Source organism: Rhipicephalus sanguineus, chromosome 3, assembly GCF_013339695.2.
Source record: "Rhipicephalus sanguineus isolate Rsan-2018 chromosome 3, BIME_Rsan_1.4, whole genome shotgun sequence".
Classification (NCBI taxonomy): Eukaryota; Metazoa; Arthropoda; class Arachnida; order Ixodida; family Ixodidae; genus Rhipicephalus; species Rhipicephalus sanguineus.
In genome coordinates this window covers 141391687-141416776 of record NC_051178.1, presented here as the reverse complement: position 1 = coordinate 141416776, position 25090 = coordinate 141391687, and the positions used below count along the sequence as shown (strand labels likewise).

Sequence of the window (25090 nt, the reverse complement as noted above, 5' to 3'; positions counted from 1 at the left end):
ATAAAAACCACAGCAAACCATGTTGAATTCGATGAGGCCAGCGTAATGTCAAATCTAAAACCTGCCTCAAGGCACTGCTTTGGGCTTCTCACATTTCTTTTGACTAGTAACAACGGCGTGAAATGCGCCAGGCTGCCGCTGGGTGAGGGCCACAGCACACAAAAATACAGGTGCGTACTACAACCTCCCATCCCCACCCTCCCTACGCAGTCTCGCACAAAGATTACAAAAGGCCAACCAGGTGCTGGTATTTGGATAACAGTTGAACCTCGATATAATGAATTGTCAGATATCACAAACTACACCTAAAATGTTTATTGCCGATACCAGTGCATAGCAAACATAGTATAGCATAGAGAGTTCATTACCTGCAAGGTTCAACTGTACTATAAAACATTTACAGCTAGCGTGCACACGTATTTTCTCACTCAGCCAGTCAGTTTCACCTGGACTATTCTGTGGCTCCTTTTATCACTGTTCAACTTCGTTGGTCTGCTTGCCTGCATCTTGTAAATGTTGAAGTTCAAGATTTAATTCATCTCAAAATTTAGATTCATCATGCAAGAAAATATAATGAACCCCAGCCACTATATCAGGCTATTATTTGGGCAGCAGCATACACTGCTGCTTTCGAGGTTTTATATGATTATTATTACTTATTTAAACAAAGCCCAAAGATACTCGGAAAGAGACTTATGAGCTGGCTGATATTGCATTATCCAATGTTCAGCACAAACAGGACACACTTCTCTGTTGTCTCGCGTGCCTTGTTTGTGCTTCACATCACGAAACACTGAAAACTCAAATTACAGTGCTTTGTGGTCAATGTTTGGAGCCACACAAATGAATTTCGAGAATGCTGTACTGGTTATCACGGTAGTGCAAGTTGAATGCAGCAGCAGGCTTTTCCTATGGTAATCTTTGTGCTCAACTCCGTGCTCCCCGACTAAAGCCCCTCTACGATGTTTCTACCGACAAGCTGTCAGAGGCACATCAACCGAGGGGCTTCACCCCACCCCCCAACCAGCGGCTGTGCTCGTGCAGACTACATTCTCTGCTGACAGCTGCGCACTCGCAGCAGTTCATGTCCTCTCCTTGACGGAGACAAGTGCAGCACTCTCTGGCATCACCAGGACGTGCAAAGACTAAGCAGGCACTGGCGGCTGTTGCTGCTGCTGCTTGGTGGCCCCCTTGGTCTTTGCGAGCACAGGCTGACGCTTCATCCAGGACCTGCTGCACAGTCTGCAACAAAGCAAAACCACTTCACTGTAGGAATGGCCACAGGTGGGACTGAATGAGCAGGGAATTTGTGTGCGAGTCAGTCGACTCCAGAGAGAGGGCTGCAAAAGTCAAGCTGCCGGGCTATTTATAATGCTGTGTTACCCAAGTTTTGCTCTTTTGCACAATAGCACGGAAACACAACAAGAGGGGACACCAACACCACGCATGCAAGTGGCTAGTCTTTTATAGCGTTTGCTACATTAACTCTCGTTTCAACACGTGCTTGTTTATTCATATTTTGATTCTTTCAACACGTGCCTGCTTATCTGTTTTGATTAGTCACTGTAAACACTGCATGTATATACCTTGCTTCATTTCACAATAAAGCGTAGTTGAATGCGTAGCTCTTTTCTTTTGTTGTGTTTCCGCGCTATTGCGCTAAAGATCATGCAGTGCCAACTAGCCTGAACCGCTACCCTTCCAAGTTTTGCTGCGAAACAGAACACAGACAAGAATGGACACTCGCGGTGCTGAACCAACAAAGACACCCACAACACCTAGCTAACAAGGATCTAGCAGTCTCCATTCCTGTTGTTCCTATTTTGATACACTGCAAACGATGGCTGGGAGAAATCATTGTCCTACAGTGGACATAAATTAGGCTAATAATTTCAATACGCAATATGCCCTGAATTTCCAAGTAATTTGTTTAGATACTGCAGTTAGTATGAGTGCACAGTAGCATCTACACTACGCTTAGACAATCAGTTGAACAAGCAGCATATTTAGCCACAGCTAAATAGCTGGACGACTTGAACCAATAAGTTTTTGGGGTGTGTCTTTTATGAAAATTGGGGACTCTCATCAAGGTGGCACTTATGTCCAAGGCTTAATATATAAGTGGTGAATGGGTATTCAACACAATGAAAAATCTGACTTTAGAGCACTCAACTCCAAAGCTCCACATTGCTTTGCTCATTTGCATCACGTATTTGTCGACACAACAGTGTGGCGTGCTTCACACTCTGACACTACCTCCTGAAAGCCATTTCTGTATAAGCTCGAACAGGTCTTAACACAGTGGCTATCTTTCATTGACAAACAACATATCTGTTATAAATTCACTTTTGGTACACATCCCAAGGGGAAAAAAAAAAAACTCAAGTAAAGGCTCAGCACCTGCACTGCAACTTGTAATTCGAGTTCGCAGTAGCTCAATCGTTCGAGAAGAGACTTCATTGTCACGTCATCCACGTGACAGGACAGCTCTTCACGCAGTTTCCTCAGCCGATCCTGCATCGTTTCTGTGCGTGTGTTGAGAGTAAGTGATCCATCTGGTGACGTATGGCCTGGCTCCCTGGTGTCTTCAGTTTGGCTGGCAGATTCAGGTTCTCTTGTTTTATCTGTATCATCGTCCTCGCTAGAACTGTAATGGTACAAGAGAGCCGATGCTGGCCTTGGCTTGTCTGTCTCGGACTTTGCACCCATCTCCGTCGTCCTGCATGTGAAAAGAATGTTAGGGCATGTAAAAGATGATAATGGCAAATTACACACGTGTTAGGTATCATTTAGCTTTCTGTTTCACACGTCTTGTAAATTAACACAATTTTGTTGGATTTCACTACGAGATCACAATTTTCTTCATATGAACACCATTTTGTTTCTTTCAGTAGCTAATATTATGTACAGAGATGATCCGGATAAAGCAAACATTTCACTTAAAAAGAAATATTTTGCAGGAGCATGCAACATTCCTCACTGCCACAGCTCCCATAGGAAAAGCATAAATTATGGTATTTGATGTCTGTTTGTTAAGGCTTTGCTTTAGATGCTTCTGCTGTCTTGTCTCTCAAATTACACAAGACCATAACTGGTATTTGCACACTCTTTACGGCAGAAAAAAATACATAGAAGGAAATCACCACTGTTGTACCACACTATACTAGTACCAAGTATGCCACGAGCATTGCATATGTCAGATAGACTAGAGTCACGTCTTAAGAACTGTTAAAACATTCACACAAATGTTGCCAGAAGTTAATGCACATGGTTATATAAAACACTGCAACAAACATTAACAAATGTTATAAATATTAATTCCATGTGCCAAATGCTTTTCAGTACACCTGTCCTAAAATATGAATTCACTCTGAAGACATCAAATGTGAAAACTTTAGTTGATTTTTCAACAAGCTTGACTATTCTATGCAAGACGTTTGAATGAGGAAAAACGTATAAACACTTAGTTCTACTCACTCTGACTCCTCAGTAACCACTTCTTGTTTGAGAACAGTCGGGCCCTTCTGACTGCTCACTTCTTGGGAGAGAGACTGCAAAATGATGGTGTGGTCATAGCTTAGTCTCAATTATCTCTACATGAAACAGAAGAAGTGATTATTGGACTAGTGCTGAATAAAGGACAAGAAACATGACAGGGGCATACACTAATATGTCGCACCTGTCTTGTGGTCTTTCTTGTCCTCGTCCCTTCAGCGCTATGGTCCCTGTAGTTGCTCCTAACCGACTGAACCAACAATCTGCACTCCAGAAGAAGTGCTTTTATCCATGCTTCACCTGGTTATGTGCAGCCTCAAAGCTAGTGAAATCAGTGCATTTCTGCATCTAAGCATATACACCACTCAAAAATTCTTTTTTTATTGTTTCTTCTTTTCAACCTGTTTGCTGTTGCCCTAGCAGTATTCTGTGTGACCTCTTTACGAGTCCGCAGATCATAGGAGAGACTGCCAAACATTGTAAACAAGTGCGTAGGCATAATATCCTTTGCGTACCAGCAGTAAAAACTGTGTCGTACAAAAGCACAAAAGAAGTTATAAGTTAAAGTAAGCTTTCTATACTAGTAACTGCTTCTTGCAACTATTGCTGCCTAGTTGCTTTTCGGACTGCACACTATCTTCTCTCAGCACCTGAAAAAGTATGAAACGTACTTTGGGCATCTGCGACTTCCGTTGTGGCAGTCTTCTCCCTGCGGGGCCTTTGGCTCGATTTTTAGTGATGCTTTCCAGTGGCTCCTTGCCTGGGATGTCCAGTGTTGGATCTGGAAACCTGAGGGCTGCTCTCAACATTTGCCTGCATTTGGAAACAGAAAGTGTCGTAAATTTTTTGAAAACAGAAGACCTATCATAGAAGGCAATGCAAATTTATGAAGCATCAACTGCAACTTATGGGCATCGCCTACTACGCTACTTTGCCTTAATGCACACTTTGGAGAGAAACACTTCACATGGCTGGACTGACCACGATCCATAAGACAGGCATTCTAAGATTACAGTGATGATGGAAGGAACATGTTTCACATTACTGAGAACAACTACGATTCCATTCCTTAATGAGAAGTAATAATAATATCTGGGGTTTAACGTCCCAAAACCACGATATGATTATGAGGGACGCTGTAGTGGAGGGCTCCGGAAATTTCGGCTGCCTGGGGTTCTTTAACGTGCACCTAAACCTAAGTACACGGGCCTCAAACATTTTTGCCTCCATCGAAAATGCAGCCGCCACGGCCGGGATTCGATCCCGCGACCCTTAATGAGAAGTTAGTACTACATATCTGAATAAATTCAATATTGCATGAGATTACACACTGTAATGAAATGTTTTCACTAAGTATGTCTTTGCCTCAGGTACACCTAGAGTCTAGTCAAATGCACTTCCTGTAGATTAAGAAAAAAATTGTTTTTTATGTGATATGCAAATAGTGGTGGTGCTACATCCAGACAAGTGAACATGACACGATGGTCACTCAGTTCTTCATAACATGCCAACGTGCATTGGCGTTTTTGGAAATTGGTCACAAAGTTGCTGTGTCAAAATATTTTGTATCCATGCCAAAATTTTCTTGGGAGCAATAAAAGAGTGTCAGCCTTGCAATCACAATTTTTTAGCACGAATATGCTTACGTGCTGCCGAACCTGTGCACATTTTCAGTTGCTCACCACTATTGGTAATCGCAGCTGCTGACAATTGTACACAGTTAAGCAGGAGAGGTGGCAAAGCTAAAATTGTGCTTTCAAGAATTTCCACATTTTTTTGTTTTTCCAAGTTATCTCTGCTAGTCTTGATACATTGTACTACTCTTCACTGTGTAACAATGAAAACTAGCCATCAGGGATTAACAACAGCACTCAGATGCATTGATGCCTCGCAGATGCCGTAAGGCCTGCAAATGAAAAAAAGAAGAAAAACATTCTACAGTCCGAACCTGACTCAATTGGCAACGTACATGTGGTGTTATGACAACTGTAATTTCACACGCACAGGAGAGCTCGCATCTGTGTCACGTGATTGCCTCGTGTGAAAACATTGCGACAGAAATACTCAGTCATGTGCAGACTTCCAGCACTGCTCAGAGGAATGCTGACGTGGAATTTTCGGCTTGCAATTTTTTTAATGTTTTAAGAGGAAGTTCAAACATTAAATACTAGAAAAGATACGAAAAATTGTTGGAATGCTCTAGATAATTTATTAATATACTTGTTTCTATGAGTTGGTTTATTTTTTGATACTACAGAGGTGGATGCATCATGAAGCATTGGCTCGCTTCACTGTTGTGGCTGTCACATGTGAGTACAGCCACACTGTGTGCGGCACTCTTTTTTATTTTTAATGAGCAAGTCTTCATACTGGACATTATCGCTACATGACGTCAAAAGCTTTGCTCTATGTCCTGACATTATGGCAATGTTAATGATGCCCCGGTATATCAAGACTTAACATTATTTTCCCAACTTGAATATCTCGCAATTCTTTTTCGACCTTTATATTTTGTAAGTGTCAACTTTGTACATGTCCAGAGCATGTTGCAGTGTTTACATAACTCTGAAAATATGTTTTGGTACTTCATTGGAACGGTCACTTTTGAAACACATTCTAGTTAAGAATGCCTTCGAAGAGTCCCTTTTTTGCTTAAAAGGAACTGAACTATAGTTGTACAAAAAATAATAATAATAATATGGAGAAAAATAGGGCAGTGCTTTTTTTTCCGTTGTACCTCTTAGGCAATAAGTATGATTATGCTCACACTCAGTTTAAAGTCGAGTTACACTTATTACATCTATTTCATCACTGAAAGAAAAAAAAAAGAAAAGTTAAAAGTTGATAGGCATTAAAATATAACGAGGTTACTTTCACTACCTATTCTGTGCACAGGCAGGGTGTGCATGAATTATGAAGTTTTTGTACGGCTCAGCCACCATTTGATTACTCACTGGTTATTCCCCAACATACTACCACAATGTCTTTTTCACCCCTTTCCTGCTACTCAAAGTAGGTTTCAGGTGATTTGACAGACACTTTCAGATCTTTCAACTAGAGGCAACAGCAGTTACATGCAACTGCAAGCTATTCTGGGCAATTAATTGAGCTTGCCTGGCACCACTTTAGTTGCGCTCACGCTTAATTTTTTCTTATGAAGGTGTATTAAGATGTTATCAGTGCAGGCGTAAATGGTGATTTCGACGTAACACACACGCACGCAAGACATAGGTTAAAATGCGCCTCAAATTAGCTATTTACAGACCTATGAGCTCATAAAATCAGACAATCACTGATGTTTTTCAAGTAGCCTGCAAGGTCGAAGAAAAAGAGCAGCTAAAATGCGAATAACTGTTCAAAACAAGCAGAGCAACAGCTAAGCAATCTCCTAAAAAGAAATGAAAGCCGGACATGTCCAGTACACGAAAAGATGCTCGCAGCATCCATTTCTTTTGGCGCTTTTTCTACATTGCCAAATGACACGGGAGATTCAGAGAGATATCAACTAATGATATGTGGATGATTACCTCACATACTATGGAGGATTGAAGACAGCTTACACATTTAGCAAAAAAAAAAGAAAAACTGCACTTTTGAAGGTTCCGTACTAGCATTGGCATTATATTAACAGTACAGAATATGAAAGCATTGTACATAATTCGTAAAGAGTTGCTTAAGACTTGGCACTTCTAATCTACAACATCAAAGTCTGTTTATGCCAGGAAGATAAAATGTCAATACAATAATCATGGCCTGTGCAAGTATAAGTTATGCGTTTTAGTAGCCATGATAAGAAGAAGGAGAGTAAGAAAAAAAAAAGGAGAAAAAAAAACCTAATTAGGGCAGCCTCTTTCTGAAACACAGTTTTTTCTCTTTTTCACAAAAATGGAGATATCACTCATGCCTGCCAAAGACTAAATGTTAATATTGGCTAACTCAAAAACTATTTTCTTACAATCTCCTACAGTGACAAACATGGTAGTTTTTACTCTGTTTTCGTGACAGAAATACACATGAATGTAAATTTTATTTGTATCATAAATGTGCGTATTGTGTGCTCACAGGGAACGGCCATTTATGATACAAGTAAAAATATTTGAAATCTAAATCATGCCTTTCTGAATTTCATTACCACAGCAAAAAGCTTAACAGCTACCCCCAACCCCTCTGCCCATTAGTCTTTTGCGTCATTTTAAATGTGAATATTAAACGCGTACATACTGCTCCACAAAGTTGGTACTCAATCAGCTCTTGCTGCACTTTGTACAGTTATTCATTAAGGATTTAAAACAGGTTCTAAGAAACTAAATTGAACTGTAGTTTCAGAAGAATGCTGTAAGCATCATGCAATGTTACAAACAAGAACGTACGTCATACCTGGATTTCAAGGGATTTCCTGGTCTTCCGTTTTGCAAGTGACTTCCTGAGAAAGGACGTCCTCTTCTGCACTATAGACTGATTCAACTGCGTCCGGATGTGCGCTATCCAGTCGCAAACCTCTGATAAGGTTCCCGCAGAGAAAGTGTGGCATTCCTGTAAGACAAAAGAAAAAAAAAAAAACTAAACTTTGATGTCATCATACAGGATGTGTGTGTCAGTGTACACACCACTGGCATCACCACTAGGTAGTCATGCATGCTGACAAACAAGCCTTAATTACATCAAAGAATCCTCTGTTGGTGTTTGTGATGACGAATCCATTCTGGACGGATTTGCTCTCGTACTCCTCGCAGAGGTCGAACAGGTCCAAGTTGATTACACCACAGTGGGAGTTCGTGCCTTTGCTTGTCTGAAATTGAAAAAAAAAACTAACTTTAATATTAGCAGTGTCATTACGTTGCTTTCAAGCATATTCCAATTTTTTGGTTTGTATTACCACGCGCGAAATTGTTGGTTGACAAACAGATCAATTGAGCTACGCACGTACAGCAAACTGGATTAGGTACCTATGCGTGACGTCCCAGTGTTTTTTTTTTATTTTTTAGATACATTTAGTCAAGCAGCTAGGCGTGCGCTGCGCGCCGTCCTATCAGCATCAAGTACCTTGCAAAAAAAAAAAAAAAAAGGAAAGCAGAAATCTGGCCTTCACGGTTTATAGTCAAAACAAGCTACGATATCGGGGCGCACTGTAAAAGGCACACGTCCCGTTGCGGCGGGGGCGAGCAGGTATAAGGAAAGGGGGGGGGGGGTCGGTAGCTCACCTCGCTGTCGTAGTAGTACAGCTTGTTGCCGTCTAGCACACAATAGCGCTCTTTCCACACAGGTAAGAATATCCATCGGCGGCCGACCAGTTTAGTCAGCGTTCCCTTTTTGCAGGGCTTGGCGAATGACGTGGCTGGCGGAATATCCTGGAAAGGAAATTGAGAACCCTACGTCGCGTGACCCTGTGCGCTTCGCGAACGAGATACACATCGCGCGTTGTGTATGTATACCTGGCGCCCAACGCGGAGCAGTGCGGCCGCAGCGCGATTTGCAATGTCCCATTTGCAAGCGATCCCGCAAAGCGGCCGGGTGTGTCGCTACCTGAATGCATTTGACGCTTGATCAAGCATAAGCACCCTTGGAAACGACCGCGACCCTGAAGCGCCGCTTCCGTTTATTCTTTCAACGAAAGGACGATGGTTCATCGCTGCATCATAACGGGCCAAGGTAGCGAAAAGAACACCCGTAGCACAATATCAAAACGAAGCTAGAGCTGAACGATGAATCGGTACGTCATTAGCGAAACATGCACCTTAGTTCACCTTGCTACGTACAGTACGCACTATTGGGCAACCGGGTCGTCTGCTGCGACACTCGGTAGCAGACGATATTTTCTGCGCCGAGCCTCCAAGGAAACAGGCACAAACATGCAGCGACCCATGGGATCATTTAATGTCGATGAGCGGCAACTGTTCGGACGTTTGCAGCATTGCATGCGCCAAGGCGCAAGCAGCAGCAAATGACTGGCGCCGTCAGAAATACCTCCGCGCGTGCGTGCGCGCAAAAGGAAACAACTCACCGCCACTGAAGACGGGACACCCATACCGGTGCTGCGGGGCGAATGGTGTCACGAATCGCGTTCGCTCGGTGAAGCCGCAATATGGTTTGCGCGCACTACCGCGTCTCAGTGCAGTTGTACGGCTGCTGTTGCTGTCTCTCCGTGTCTTCCTATCGGCCGCGAAAGCATGAAGAACACAGTTACAACAAACTGCTGTTGACGGTGCGTGCGTTGCGCTTGGGGTGCGGCTTTGGGAGCGCAGGAAAGGGCAAAAGCGGTCGCGTGGAAAGAGGCGTCACGTGGCTCGCACACGTGGGCGGATGCCTGAAGGACGTCGCCTGTGTTCTCCGGAGGAAGATGACTCCTCCGCACCACAGTGCGAGAGGTTTGTTTCTGTTCCAGTTTCTGAACTGTGCTTTTTATTTTTTTTCCCTTCTCGCTCACTCATCCCGCCCTCGGTTTTCCGCCTTACTTCCGCCACTTTCTTCCCTCGCGCGCCGTTTTCCTCGCTGATTTTCTTTGGTTTTTGAGGTTTCTAGACGACGGCCCCCACGTTTCCTTCGTGTCTTCTTTTGCGTTTTGTTGTTGCTCGGTAGGAGTCGTGTTGGACGGCGCATTCCTGGAAGCAGTTAGCGGTGCGTCATAATCGTCTCAATCGGCTGCGGACAACCGATTCATTCGCTTCAAGGAACGTGACGATGACGACACAACATCGACGACATTTCGAAGTGCTCAATGCACGAGCTACCTCGCTTCTTTTTGAAAAAATCTCAATCGCCTTGTCGTGTTTGTGCGTCTCCTTCGCACACACACCAGTCCGCAAATAGCACCTTGTAATGCGACGTGCTAACAAGTGGAAGAAAAAAGGCTAACACAAAGTTTGGTGAGCTTGTGGTTGAGCCATTCGTTTCGCAAACACGCTCCACTTGTGTTTCCTCACAGTTTACACCGGATTACGCTGTCGCTTAAATCAGATATGATTTCCTCATATCTCTAAGTACAACTGTTATCCAACAGAAACTTGTACTAACTTTTAACGACTATGGTACTAAGCAAAGAACGTTTTGCGTTCCCTGCGGCGCTTGGCTGATGCAGGACTAATACAGCGCAATGGAAGCGCTGGTAGCGCCAGAAAGCACCTAGCGGATTTCAAGCGCGTCAACACCTTGTGGCCACTACTTTGAGTTGTTGTACTATGTGTTTTTTTTTATCCTCAGCAGTTGCCTTGTGGTCCTCTGTGGTCGCTTTGCATTTGCAAGTTGACGTGGGTGGTTTTGAGAAGATCGGCATTAATATGAGAGCAGCTAATGCTTCTAATTCACGCGCGTGGTGCATCGCAACGTGTCGGCTGCCTTCAACGTCAACGAACGTCTCGTAATGACTGATATATGGAAATATTTGTGCGTATCGCAAAGCAGGAGAATACCCGGTCTTCCAGTGGCATAAGGTAACGAGAAATTCTCACCTCACTCGTTCTGGCCGCCTTCCTTGATCGCTTTCTTGTCATAACCATTAGACGTTGTCTGTAGCGGTGCAAGCTTTTACGTGCACGTCGGCTGAGCCGCATCTCTACGTATTTCTCGTAAGCGCGGCTGTGTTTCGAGCTATGAACAAACTTTTTTTCTTTTGGTTCTGCAAGCTGCGAGGTCACGATCGTGGGAAAACTGAATGCACGACGTCGGACATCTGAGCGCGACCCCTTCAACGGCACTGGACAGTGGCAACTCCTCATTATGTGATTTAATTTGCGCATTTCTTATCGCTAGGAATAATGCTATCAGAACTGCCGGATGCTTGCGTGACGTTGACGCGACATCTCGCGTAACCTGTGGCGTATGCTCGGAGAAGCGTACTACGCCTGAGCGGAACTTTAATACGATCGGCCTCACGACCTTGATGCGCCTTCAGCTGTCTTTTCCTGACCGTCGTCGTGGCTAGACAAAGTCATTTTTCTCTAGTGAAACTCGACGCGCATAAAATTGTGGTGCCGATATATGTGCCCGCTAAGCGCATCGAGCACGATTCCATCTCACCGCGTCTCTTTATAAAACGGTATGCTTATTTGTATGTGACGTTGTGCAGGAATTCACGAGAGAAGAGCTGACTGCCACGCCTTTTTTTCCTTACTAGATGATCGAAGTGCAAGCAAAGCTGCTGCGCGATGTCGTCTATGTCGCTGGAGACAGTGTTGAATGCCTGGTCACCTTCACCAACAAGCAACCCGATGCAAACTGCAACGAGCCGAATGGAAACAGGTAAATTGCACTATCCCAGTAATCCAAACCTCAAGTGTTACTTGGTTCAGAGACGTTTCAGGGAATGAACATTGACCTGTAACACCTGTCACAGTTTTGGCTCGTTTTGAAAACACACAACATGGTTTGATGCTTTCCTTTACAAGGTGTAAATAAAACAGTGCTGTTGTTGCCCTTTTACTCATTTTTACACACAAAGCTTTGAAGTGAAGGAAGTATGGGCCATGCACAATGTTGTTTACCTTGTGCAGAAAGCATTATTGTGCGCATTTATAAAGCTTGTTTCATATGAACGCTTGCACTCTCGTCATAAGCTGCTTCGTATTGTTTTGGATGCCACCATTTAAATAAAGTTACTATACGTGTGTTTATGCTTATTTCTAAATGCTGCCAAGAACCATAGGACAAGAAGGAGGATCTGACACAAGGTGCTATATATGATCTTGCTACGCATGTACCTTGCAAGATAACCACCAGACGAAAGAACAAGAAAGACAAAACTTCACATGAAGATACAGGATGTAGGATAAAAGAAGGTAGGCGTGTAAACACTGACACAAAGAGAAGACATTAAGACAACACAAACACCGACTACCAATTGAAAAAGCACACAGTGGCTGGAAAAAGTGTAGACACAAAAACTGATCTGCACAGGCACGGGGTGCCACCTGTTAATCTGGCACACGAGGGGGCTTACGTGAGAGCTAACTGTTCAGGCATTTGATTTCTTCTTCATGCAAGTTAATCAACGGCTGGCCCACACATGCGCTTCCAATGCTATCTATACACCAGGCATCATCCGTTGGACACATTTCTTCATTCTTGTGCCTGTATAAAACTGCACATTCATCAAATTTTGGCATGCATTTACACTCCCAACAATGTAAGGATAGATTGAATCTCCATTTAACCACCTGGAGCCAGCGATCTGAGAAGGAATGCCGAGCTCCATATTTTGTTTGACCACATGAGAGAGCATGGTGAGATACACAGTTGAAAGATCATATATGATGCCATAGCCTTCTAGCCCAAGATTAAAAATGAAGACCGTGTTTGCTCTTGTACAGTGATTCAGGTTAAGCACTGATACACATATTTGACACGTGATGTACGCAAATCACCTCAGCAACTTCCCTGTCAACTTCTTTGAGTATTGGTATTGTTTTCGTTGTCCTATTTCTTGTGATGTTACAATTATGAATTTAAACCAACGTACTAAATTCTCTACCTTACTGTTGTCTCCGTGTCTTGATAAGACTAGCATCTCTATTTTGAACATCCTTAAGTGAAAAAAATTCGGCAGATCCCACGTACCGTGGGCGTCGATGTTATGCGAAGCATGCGGCGGGTAGCTGACTGTGGCGTAACTTTTTTTACTGAGCGACACGTTACAAAATGACGCTAAAGATTTTTATATATTTTATACGCACACATATATATGTTGAAAAGCTGCATATGTGTTATATAAGCAGTTGTTTACGGTTGGGTAACGCTGCCAATGACAACGTGGGTATTACCAACACCAGAAGCGGTAAGCTGCTATTTAGTGCTTATACGTGTGCCGAGAACGCACGCGCGTTTCACGAACCCGTGTGCAAGAAGTTCTTGACAGTTCTTGGACAAGGGCGTCATCACCGTGATCAGTGAGCACCAGCAGCTGGTCATGACTTGTTATAGGATCCGGTCGTGATCGTGGTGAAGAGGGGTCCATGTGTAGTGAAGTATGTGGTATAGTAGAGCTGTTGGAATTCGTGTATGCCTCGGTCATTTCGTCGACAAATTGTCTGTCGACAGAGCCGGCGACAAGTCGGAACCTGAAGCCACCCTTCGCGTTGGTGAGGCATAGGCCGTCGAGGCTGGTAGGCCTGGATAGTGCTACGTAGACCAACATCAGTGGATGGTGTTTGTCCTATTAGTAGATTACCTGGGCGTATGTGGCCTACGTAGCCTAGTCTGCAAATGGCTGTCAATCAATCTGACAACATCCTTGGTCAGCATGAGGCCATCGCCCAGCCTCTTAAGAAATGAAGAGGACACTTCGTCGTTCTGGTGGACGAAGTGCACTTTACGATGCGGTGATGTGGATATCATATGTAACTTTGGTTAATGTATTCCTCCGGGGTCGAGCAATGCTTCAATATAGCTTGCTGAATCATAGAAATACAAACGTAATGTTTATTAGACTGCTATAAAAGCGGAGCCAACACTGGAACTACAGACGTCAATCTGATATGACGCCCGTATCGTAGGAGTACACATCGTAGGAGTATCATGTAGTGTTTATTGCTTTCTTGTAAAATTAGATAGCCAGCACCACAACCACAATTGATGTTCCGCCGATATTACGCCTGTGTAAGCTGTTTTTCCAAACCAATTTATAGACCTGGCGTGGCTCAGTGGTAGAATACCTGGTTGCCACGCAGAATGCTTGGGTTCGATTCCTGCTGGGATCTTAATTTTTATTATTTCCATTCGTTGAGTCAACGCTGCCGATGTTGGTTTTCCTTAACGCTCTAGCATTTAAGTAGTTACCAATGCCTGTTCTCGCCGTTCCTGGGTAGATAGAAACTGCCAATCACCTGTGGCGCATACCCGTACACTGCGGCCCGTGGTAAACGGGTATCTGCCACACGTGTCTAGTGGAAAGGGTTTGACGACGTACGCGACAGGATTTTAACATTATTTATGTCATGACCCGGCAGTCATATTCGTCAAATCCTCTTACCCTCCCATGCAAATTTTGGTCTACACCAAGTTAAGGAGGCGACCATGAGAGCACCCAGACGTAGGCGGCTAGATAGATAGATAGATAGATAGATAGATAGATACGTAGACAGAAACACTCAAAGTGCAAGAGGTTCGCTAAGAAATGCTTCGCATTTAAAAAAAAAAAAACAAAGCCTGTTGCTCTACAGTTCTCACATGCACATCCAAGTTGAGGAACTTGCATGACGCTTACATGCAGCATCAAGAGAATGCCCGAGAACATTGCCTGGGCCAGCGCTCAGATCCACTGCCACTGCTCAGTGGATGAGTCCAAAGTCCGGTTTCCGAAATCTCCGTCTCAAGAACAGATAGCCACAGGCTCCAAGGACACCTCGTTCATTCCGTGCCGAGGTGAAGGTTGATATCTGTCTTTCTGTTTTGTGTTGGCAGTTATGTCAAACCTTGTTTGTTTTCATGATATTAAGCTCATGTAAACATTCACGCATTCACTCTCTGGCGATGCAGGTGAAAAAGGCTATGTTGTGTTCTCCTCAAAGCCCAAGATCTTATTCTGCGACCTCCGGTTGCTACCTGGTGAAAGCAAATCATGTGAGCTTTCTTTGTAGTCTTTCGTAGCCTTTCGCTAGTCTTTTGTAGCTTTCTTTGTATTCTTTCGTACCAATGGTTGTTGTCTATTTTATAGCATTTTTTTTTAATAATATCAGTGTGCTGTCATTGGTACTTTCCACAGTCACAGAAGTGGTCCTATTGCGCTTAAGTGCCCTTGCAATATCTGGACTTATGACTGCTGCTCCACTAGCAGCCGAAGCATTGATGTGTACTTGAACTCAGCCTTTATTATTCGTTTGGGAAAAATTTTACAGTTTCTTGTTGACAAACTGTTTCTGCATTTACTTACATGTAGGTGGAAGTGTAAATGCTATTGTCTGTTCACTGATTAATGTCACCACACCAATGTGCATATCTTGCTGTAAGTGTGTAATAACATCTTGAAAGCTCTTTAGCACAATGGACAATATAGGAACAGAAACAGCAAGACAAGGAACTTGCAACTGAACGATTTATGAAACTGAGCAGGAATATAAACGTACTAGCAGGCAGGTCATTGTGTGTGCATATCTAAACAGGGGCGACAAAAACCAATGTCAAACCTAGGAATTAGATGTGGTCTAACCCAGGAGAAATGCTTTATGGTGGAGCAAGATAGAAAGGTGGCCGACAGAGTCAGCAGGTGGCTTTATCTTAGATGAATCCTTGTTGGCCACAAAAGCTTGAGAGGTAGAATACACAGAACACAGTTTCTTTCAGTTATGTACAAGGAAGTCATTCCTTCCTCTGTACCGCCATCATACAAGGGCCAGGCAGTTCGGATATGCGTACAAGGTCACCATTGGTGCACAGAGGGTCAATGCACTGACAAGGTTGCTCCGGATACCAATCAAGGTCTTCGTGGTTGAAGGTGTGTGCTGCTTTTACGCTACAATGCATGTTAGTGCAATGTGTCTGTAAGGTGTTTAGTAATAGTGGCCATTATATGAACAGTGAAACCCATGTCTGATGTTTAGTTGTGATTGCAACAGGAACAAGAGTGCACTCTTAAGAACGGCAATCCAAGCATAATTTCTTTTAACCTTAAGTGAAGAATGGTATTTGTTAGGAAATCCTGTAAATGTTATGCCCTTCTCTCCCAGGTCTGATGGAAGCACTAAAGGAGCGTCTGGCCAAAGCAGCTCCAAGCAACCCATTCCTCCCAACTGCAAGCCGCCAGTCAGTGCTCGAAGTAGCTGTAGATTTCTTGGAAGACTTGACGTCTCGAAGAAGGCCTAGTACGTGTCATGAAACTGCACTGCTACTTATTGACACAATGCAGCTATCATTTAAACGTTTCTGTAGCTCTACATCTGCCCTACACTGCTTTTTCAAACATCTAGCATTGCAGCTTGCATACCTGTTCTTGATGTTAAAAGTGCTGCTTTAGATTCTAGCCTGCCTGAAATGCTTCATATGTTTGCATACAATGTGTTGTATTTACACGATTGTAGGTCAACCCATTTTATCTAAATTTGAAATCCGAAGTTGTGGGGCCGATTTACAATTGAAACAGAAACCAGTAGCACCAGTTATGGTGGGCCAAAGGAGAAATCAGGAACCCTGTGGCATGGTTACGGCAGTATGTTTATGTTCCAGCTCTACCTGTAACATACGGTAAAATACCAATTGAACGAACGTCACTTAAACGAACTATTCAGTTGTGCGAACCTTTTTAAATCTTGCGCCAAAGTGTCATTGGACCCACTGCAAACGCATTTCAGTTTATCGGAATTAATGCAGAGTGCCTTTCAGTTCTACGAACATATTTTGTGACACCATCTGATGCCTCTTATGTCATATTGATCAGAAATTGTCTGAAAGACTAGGTGCAGACAGCACTTTGTGTTTTGAGGACTATGTCACCTGTGACTCTCGCGTTGAGACATGCACCACTATGTTTGCAAAAGAGATTGTAGTGAGCGTCCTACCTCAGGAAGAAGAAGAGGAGGAGAAATAAGTAACCCTTGTGTTGAAAGCGCCAAGGATTTCAGCTAAAGAAGCACTGATTTACTTGGAAAAAGTGAAGCCCTTGGCTGTCCAGCAGAGTGTTGTGCCAGAGAAGGTCTATGAGAGCTTGGACACAGTGACTCAATTCATGACCACTGCAGTCCAAAGTGCACAGGTGCAGCAAAAGATTACTACATTCTTCAAAACATGCTAAATAAGCAAAAATTCACATTGAAATAAGCTACATTGCGAATATAAGAGGGTTATAATTTCATTCAACAACTGATGTTTTCTTTAGCTCCCAATAACACGTTACAACATAGCTATTTCAGTTCAGCGAACTTTCACTTTAACGAACTTTTTCCTGGGGTTCCTTGAAGTTCCTTCAAGTGAAGGTTCACTGTATACCGTGTTTCCTCGCATATAACCCGCACTCTCAGCAACGATTCGCGGAAAATTTTCCAAAAATGACCCCGCGTATTGTCGCGAAGCTAGCTTCCCTGCATAGCTGTGAAGCACCACCGTGAAGCCACCTTTACGCACCGCGATTCGCGTTTTTTGTCTTTACTTCACAAAACGCGTTTCGGGGCTAGATGGTGATACAATCCTACTTGAAATATTCCAGCGTTAATTTTTACGAGGACAGGTCAAAGTGCGCGACAGGACGGGCGATGACCCCAACTATGGAGTCAGTCAACGTGTAGTCAATCCAGAGACTATGTAAATAAATTTTCTGTATGAAATGCGCTCATGCGTTTTTTCTTTTGCCGTGCTTTTTAAGTGGGTCGATCTACATTCGAGTCGACTTACAATCGTGTAAATACGGTATTTTCCTTAGAGATTTCTCCCTATGCATCTGTTTTAATGAATTGCAAAAAGTGTTGCATAGCACACACCTCTAACATTTCTCTGGCAGAGTTGTAAGATATTGCATGTTTTTTTTTTCATTGTACTGACACTTTTTTGTGCTGTCTCATCATAGGAATGGTAACATTTCATCAACCTACATTGCTTCCATAGAGTTTATGAAATGACAGATGTTGCTTCTGTGAAAAACTTAGGTACTATTGCATTTTGCCTTGTCATTCAAGCCATGTTGTAGCCTATGTAATAAACTGCTGTCTCCTTTCTTACCTTGAGTAACGTGACTAAGACAGCTATTCTTTGTTTAGAGCTAAAAAAAGTGCTCAGTTTTTTGGGTTTTTTTCACTCACCATGTGTTTCAAAGCCACTTGCTGCATACACAACCTCAAATGGGTATCGTCTTGTGCCTCGCAGGCTACTACAACGTGACGCACCAGAATGGACGGGTTGTGCGTTTCTGCCTGCTCAAGTCGTGCTTCCGCCTCGGCGAAGATATTGTTGGCATGTTTGACTTCTCCGAGGCTACGGTGCCCTGCGTGCAGTACTCAGTGACACTGCAGAGTGAGGAGCACATTTCTGCCGCCGCATCGGCCACGGGCGAGGCTGTGCTTTCCACGCTTGGACATTGCCGGCAGCATGCCTTTTGCCTGCACCTGCGCACTACACACCTGCATCTACCTGTGCCACTACACGTCACACCAACCTTTGGCTCTGATATCGGTGAGTGGACGTTTTCATTGCTGCCTTCATTGGGCTGGTATAAGTATGCCCTCATGCAGTACTGCGACACGATATTGGGATCACATGAGCAGCAATGCCTCTTGGCAATCTACACCGCATGCACACACATGCTACATAGCACTGTAAATGCCTCAAATGACTTTTGCCCTACGCAGTAACAGTACCGCATCTTGTTTCTATGCAGCTGCTCGTTGCTTCATTTCTCGAGTGCAGTCATGTGGTGCTATCCGAGTTTTTAATAATCTTGCTGGAGTTTTGACCAGCATGGTGGTCAGTTCCACGTCATGAAAGGCATCTGCGCAAGTAGTGGGAATAGGTGAAAGCTTACGGCATGTCCTCCTGCTCAAACATCATTAGTCAAGCCATTCCATTCATAGCAGTTTGGGCCCTGCAGCCTATCAGCTTATCTGTGCCTTGCAACCACTTATTGTAATCCCTGCTATGTGCACGAGAGACATGGTGTATGATGGTGAAACTAGAGTTGCATGCCATTCACATAATTGTAGCTTGCTTAGGTGCGTGCCTCTTTGCTTGCATCGGAAGACAGATAACGGACAGTGACTACATCAAGCACAGTTGATTAGCCAATCTGACAATGCTCAGACAGGAAGCTGCTCTGCATACATGCACACACACTCTGGTGATATAATGTTTTTCTTTTAACTCTATGTTAAACAAACGTGCCGTGAGAACGTTTTGGTAATTTGTATGCTTTCACAGGAAGCTGCATCATTGCACTTAGCGCATACTCATTTTGATAGTCACAATACTGAAACACCTGCACGAAGGAGAGAGGGTGTGTCTGTAGTTTTATTTCTTATTGGTCTTTTGCCACAATAATCAAAAGAAACTCATTATTATTTGTCGACATTCGCTCAGCGCTTAGTGAGATGAGTCTTTTAGTATGTGGCTGTGTTTCAGTTCATGTAATGGCATATTTTTTGTTTATTTCAGACGAAAGCCTGCAAATAGCTTTACACATTAGGAAGTATGCTACATATATGTGATGTACTGTTCGAAGCTAGGATAGGGAGGCATTTAAATTCCATAGGGCACGAAGAAGTTTCAAAGCATGGCTTTGTCATCTTAATGAAGGAGCTCACTGCAGCTCACATACTTCTTAAGCAGGCTGGTTATTCAAAGTTGTGCATACCATGGAATAAACGTTATTGTTTATCATCACGACAGCATTCTTCTTTTAAACCTGATACAGTTAAGAACAGACTTAAAATCTGCTGTGACCATGAAAAGGAAAGGTTTGTGAAATAACAGGCCGCCTTTATGCCTGTGCGCACACAGAGACTTGCACTGCTGCGACCTATCGTGTGGCTATGGAATCTGTTTTTGAAACATTCCAGCGGAACTGTTTTATTTTTCCGTCTTTTTAAACTGCCACGGCATGACAGTGTACAGCTGTTGAGTAACATAACCTTGTCCAGGGTGAAATGAATGACCCTGGACTGAAATTCTTCTATTTGGATAACTGACTGATACCAGGTGACAGCACACATTTCAGCAAAAAAGATTCCTCATTACTGCCCTGCCACTGAAGGATAGCATTTTTTACTAAAGCGTTGCATAAGCTTAGGTTAAAAATTTTTTTAGTATGCTGTGCTATTGTACATGCAGCCTTGTTTGAATGAGGAAGTGGTCAAGAACTATCTATTGATTGCGTGAACTTCTGTAGTGAACTTTTGGAGTGGGTGCTCTTTGTTAAAATGTCGGTTTAGTTACAGTACTTCGTATTTATGGTACAGGAAGGTAGACATGTGAAACATGCACACGAGAATGAGAACAGCATACACTTCTGCGTTTGTGTTTTCTTAAACAATTCTTAGCACTGATAAAGGATTTGTTAACCTTTCTTCGTTGTTAATTTCACAGTAATAGATAGGCTATTACTATAAGCAAAAAGGAAGGTCAAATTTCAAGTTTTTTAGTCTTGCACTGCTCTTGTACATCAGTGCAACGTGACCATTTTCAAAGCGTTTTCTCTCACTTGTGTTGTTATGGCTCAGTAACTATAAAACATTATGAAAATTGGCAAGTTTAGTCTTTCACTCCGTTAGAATACAGTGCACTCCATGTTTACCGATAAAAAATTAACTAGACCAAATTAAATGGCATCAAAATCTGTGACATCATGACGAAATGGTGCAGGAATTTCAATAGGGCATCGTCACCAATCTTTCATTCTGTGTCTTTACTGGCATACCCAGCCTCCCCTCATGATAAGAGTGACATTATTTGTATCATAGAAAGCAATTTACTAATGGAACTCACAAAGTCTTGCCTTTTAGTTTCCCTTTTTTTTAAAGAGATGCTAGAAAGAGAAATTTTAGTAAAATACTCTCGCCATGGCAAGATGCTTGGCAAGCCAGGAAACATGCAGAAAAGAAATGCAGGTGGTGACACTACTTTGAAGTCCCCATACCAACTCACCATGATGTTATAGATCTTCACAGAATTTCCTAGGGCCTACTCTTTATTGGTAAAAAGGAATTACTCATGGAGCCAGAGTCTAAATGTGGCAACTTCTGCACGTCATTTCTTCAATGTGGACAAAACATTAAAAGAAAACCGAAAATTTGTGATGTCATACTGGCATTCAGGTGCTGGTGTTACAGTGTGAAATTCAAAATGAAACTGCGGCCTTAGTTTTCTCTTAGATTAATGAACCTATGATCAACTATAAGGCGGCTCTCAAAGGACAAGTTATTATTCTACACTGGTTCCTTTGACATTAGTGTTCCTTTAAATGCGCGTTTCCATGCACCACCTTCACGCGCCCTAATTTCCTACCAACTTCACCGGCTCTCTTTCATTCGTTCGCAGCTGAACTGCGTTGGAAGCTCCACTTTGAATTTGTGATGACTACATCCCCAGTGATGCAGCCAGGTCAGAAGGTGCCGAGCTCCGGCGACTGGCAACCGCCCGCAGTGCTGGATGTGCAGACTATGGTGTGGGACTTGCCCATCTGCCTGTACCCGACACACCCCGGCCACGTCAGCAGTGCTCTCAAAGCACCGTCTCAAATGACCCTGCAAATCTGCTGACCATAGGCCAGCGACAGTGCTACCTTCATGCCTAGAAGCTGCTCTAAGCCACAGCTGACGAAGAGAGGACAGCTTGCTGTTAGTGCTTCACGCGACGGGACCTCTGTAGAGCTGCAGCTGCATGTACCCAGCTAAACACACTTGGGCTTGCACGCAGCCGTAAATTTTTCATCCTTTACTTACCTCAAAGATGGCTGCTGTTTATACAGTCCTGTTCGAAGTTCCCAAGCGCATTAGAAGAGGTAACTCCAGGCCAGGTGCAGCAGAGGCCAAGTTGTGCTGCCAACTCTCTTTGTAAAGTCGGGAATGCCACGCCAGTTCCACCAAGTGGTCCAGAAGTTATTGTGGCCGCGTTAAAAGTGGCTTCAGAACTTTCATTACGGTCTGTGCGCATCTCGGCGCTACGTGTCGTCCGCGAGGCCAACTGGCTGTGGAATCGCCCAGTTGCTTGCAGTTCACGATTCATTGTGTGCAAGCTTGAGAGACCTGCTTTTGCTGTTTGTAGCATGTTGTCAGGCTTCAGTTGTTTGTTTTGACTATGCTGGGCGTCCTTATTACGTTGATTGCCATTATTGGTTTGGGCTTAGTGTTGGAAATGTTACGTTTTATTGGTTAAGGGGACCTTACAAACCTCATTTGCGATTTCGGGGCAAGTCATTCATTCCCGCTTTTTATGCAAGGTGTCACTGCGCAGTTATACAAAACTAGGCACGGCTATTTCGGGACTTCCTCTGGTATGTTTATGGGTTACCAGTCTTTTGCAAATGCTTCTATTAGTCGCTATTCGTCGCTTGAATTGATGATTGTTTTGATATCATGCGTCTAAAAGAGTGCAGCCAGTTTTTAAGGCCTTCTTTCGATGCTCAAAGTACAAACGAATGTGCAGACAGTGTTGCACACTAGAAACGATGACGGCACGTAGTTTCGTGCTCAATTGCTCACGAATGCCTGTGTGGCACAATTGTATAGTGCCGAAGTGCATGAAGTATGGTTGACTAGAAAGAATCCTCCTCATCCCCGCTTTTTTTTTAGCACGTGCGTGTTTGTGTGCAATTCTCTCACCACATGTACATTGACTAAAGTTCTGAATGCAATGTGTGCGCAACTCTCCAGTGCTGCCGAGTTTATAGTGGACAACACTTAAAGACAGGCGACAGTTGGTGGTGCAGGCTTTTAAGTGCTGTTGCGAGTATCCAGCTGCGCTGAACTACTTTTTGGCGAACTATTGATTGTGCCTGGTATATTGTGTAAGATATGTGAAGAATCTTCGCCAATTACGGGGTCAGATCACTGTAAATAGATCATATCTGGCAGCTTCATTGTTACACCAAGCATTCAACATGTGCGTTGGTCTTGTATTTGTAATGCATATAGCATTGTTACCTCTCTGTGTTGCACATTTTTTACTTGTGCTCTACATGCTGCGAGGGACTCGCGCAAGGTGCAGGTGATCTGAATTGCCGATAGCCTTTTATTACGGTTTGATGTACAGAAGACTTCTTTTTTTTTTTTGTTCACTGTAGCGTGATTTTAATGCGATTTATGTATTTGCACGCAAACGTAATGCTTGTATGGCCACCTGAGATCTTTCTTGCTATTGGGAAGATGTTTTTTTTCGCACACTTATTGCTACCATGCAGTTCCCATACTAATGTTGAGAAAAATAAAAATGTTGCCATTAAAGATTGTACTGCCTACAGTGTTTCAGGCCAAAGTAAAAACTTGCCGAGTGTTCATTCTATGGTAGCTTAGAAAGGTGTTGCAGGGCCCATTTAATAGAAATTGTGGCATTTTACAGGTAAGCTTTGGTACGACTTTGAAGTACTATGCATTGAGCCATGTTTAGACAGTTCTTAAAAAATGTGAAAGATTTAGTTCACGAGTTTGGAGAAAGTGCTGGTAAATTTTTTCACCCCAAAACAAATTAGATTGACAAAGAGGGACAAGTCGCAACTTATCATTTCTGAACAAGCAGCAGGGGCCATTTAGAGAGAAATTAAAAAGTGATGTTAGGAAGTGCAGAACCTATATGTCCCATTTAAGTTCCTGCCCAAAGTTACATGACAAATCTCGCAGTCTGAGTTTGGATACTAAAAGTCAATGTCATGCCAAGCTGAAGTAGTAGTACGATGGCATTCCAGCAAGATTTCCAGAGTACTGCTTCTGCTGGGAAGCAGACCTTTCATAAGGAGGCAAGTAGCAGTCATAGGCAAGAACATCACTGCAAAAGTACAGAACCATGTTCTGATAAAATTAATACAACATACGGGCTCATTAGTTGTAGTCACCTCTTTAAAGGTGATTACAACTAATGTAGTCACCTCTCCAATAAGCATTTTAGCTGCTCATTTATGCTATTTAATGCACTTGCCTGAAAGTGCCTTATGAATACTTCGCGAACAGCTGATTGGAAGCGTCGGCTAAAATCTTTTAAGCATGGACTTACAAGTTTGGTTGCAATGCTTCGTTTGTCTTGATCGACTAATCCTGCTAAGGCTGCATGTTAACCACGAAGTGGTCAAATTTAGAATTAGTAGCATTTGCACAGCGTTCTGTTCAAGTGACCAGAATTGAATAGGAAGTTGCTGAATACATTGAGATAAAAAATTCACCGACGATTACGATACTGCCTAATGCGAATTCTGAGCGCAGCTTCGTGTTGGGTCAAGGCCAACTGTGTTTGAAGTTTTGGCTTTCCGCAGGGTATAAACTACGCCATAAATAATAATTTTTGTAAAGTAGGACAGTACCCACTACGCCCTTTTTGTCTTTCTGCAGATAAGCGAGGTACCCGCTACACATCTATACGGTATGTGCACGTCAGGGGCGTAGCCAGGGGGGGGGGGTCAACCCCCCCCCCCCCCCCCGAAATTTTTCAATTTTGCTTGCGTGTATATACATGCACAAACGCACGCACGAACATACATAAAGTATGGTTAGAATATTTTCTCTGAATATTTCCTTTTCCTTCTGAAGCACTGGGAACACAGAGTTAAATGAAAATGCAGTTCAGCTCCAAGGCTTCTATCAAGATAATGTGCAGGGTTTCACATCATAAAATAATATGGTATACTACAAACTATCATAGCGAAGGGCTCTATGGTTAGTTTCGATTGCCTGAGTGTTTTTTTTTTTTTCAATACGAAATTCAACTACACAATATTGGCATTCCCCTGTCGGCGCTTGACTTTAGTTGCGGTATTGGAAACCTCAACTTACTTTTCAGCAGCAGCATATTGATGTCTATTGCAACACAATGGCCCGAATAAGCAATATACCATTCACACATTCTGTATAAATCAACCACCTCCTATGCCTTTTATTTTTCAATCTACAAGAGGCACTGCTGCTTCCCATGTCTGCAAATAACCTCATTTTATCCAATCATGAACCTTTGAATGCACTTTCATTCCTCCACACCCACTAATGCCTGA

At 43.2% G+C, this 25090-nt stretch overlaps 1 protein-coding gene and 1 pseudogene across 1 annotated transcript; one reads left to right on the top strand and one right to left on the bottom strand.

Annotated features, from left to right (window-relative positions):
* Positions 1–1145: 1145 nt before the first annotated feature.
* On the bottom strand, positions 1146–11061 carry LOC119385909 (uncharacterized; annotated as a pseudogene).
* LOC119387304 (RAB6A-GEF complex partner protein 2-like) lies at positions 9840–23339 on the top strand. Its single transcript, XM_037654649.2, is given in 9 exon segments — positions 9840–9860; positions 11606–11730; positions 14696–14853; positions 14962–15045; positions 15766–15827; positions 15829–15916; positions 16149–16283; positions 18274–18579; positions 21436–23339. Coding segments are annotated over 8 exon segments (1179 nt in total). The 5' UTR covers positions 9840–9860; the 3' UTR covers positions 21657–23339.
* The last annotated feature ends 1751 nt before the right edge of the window (positions 23340–25090 follow it).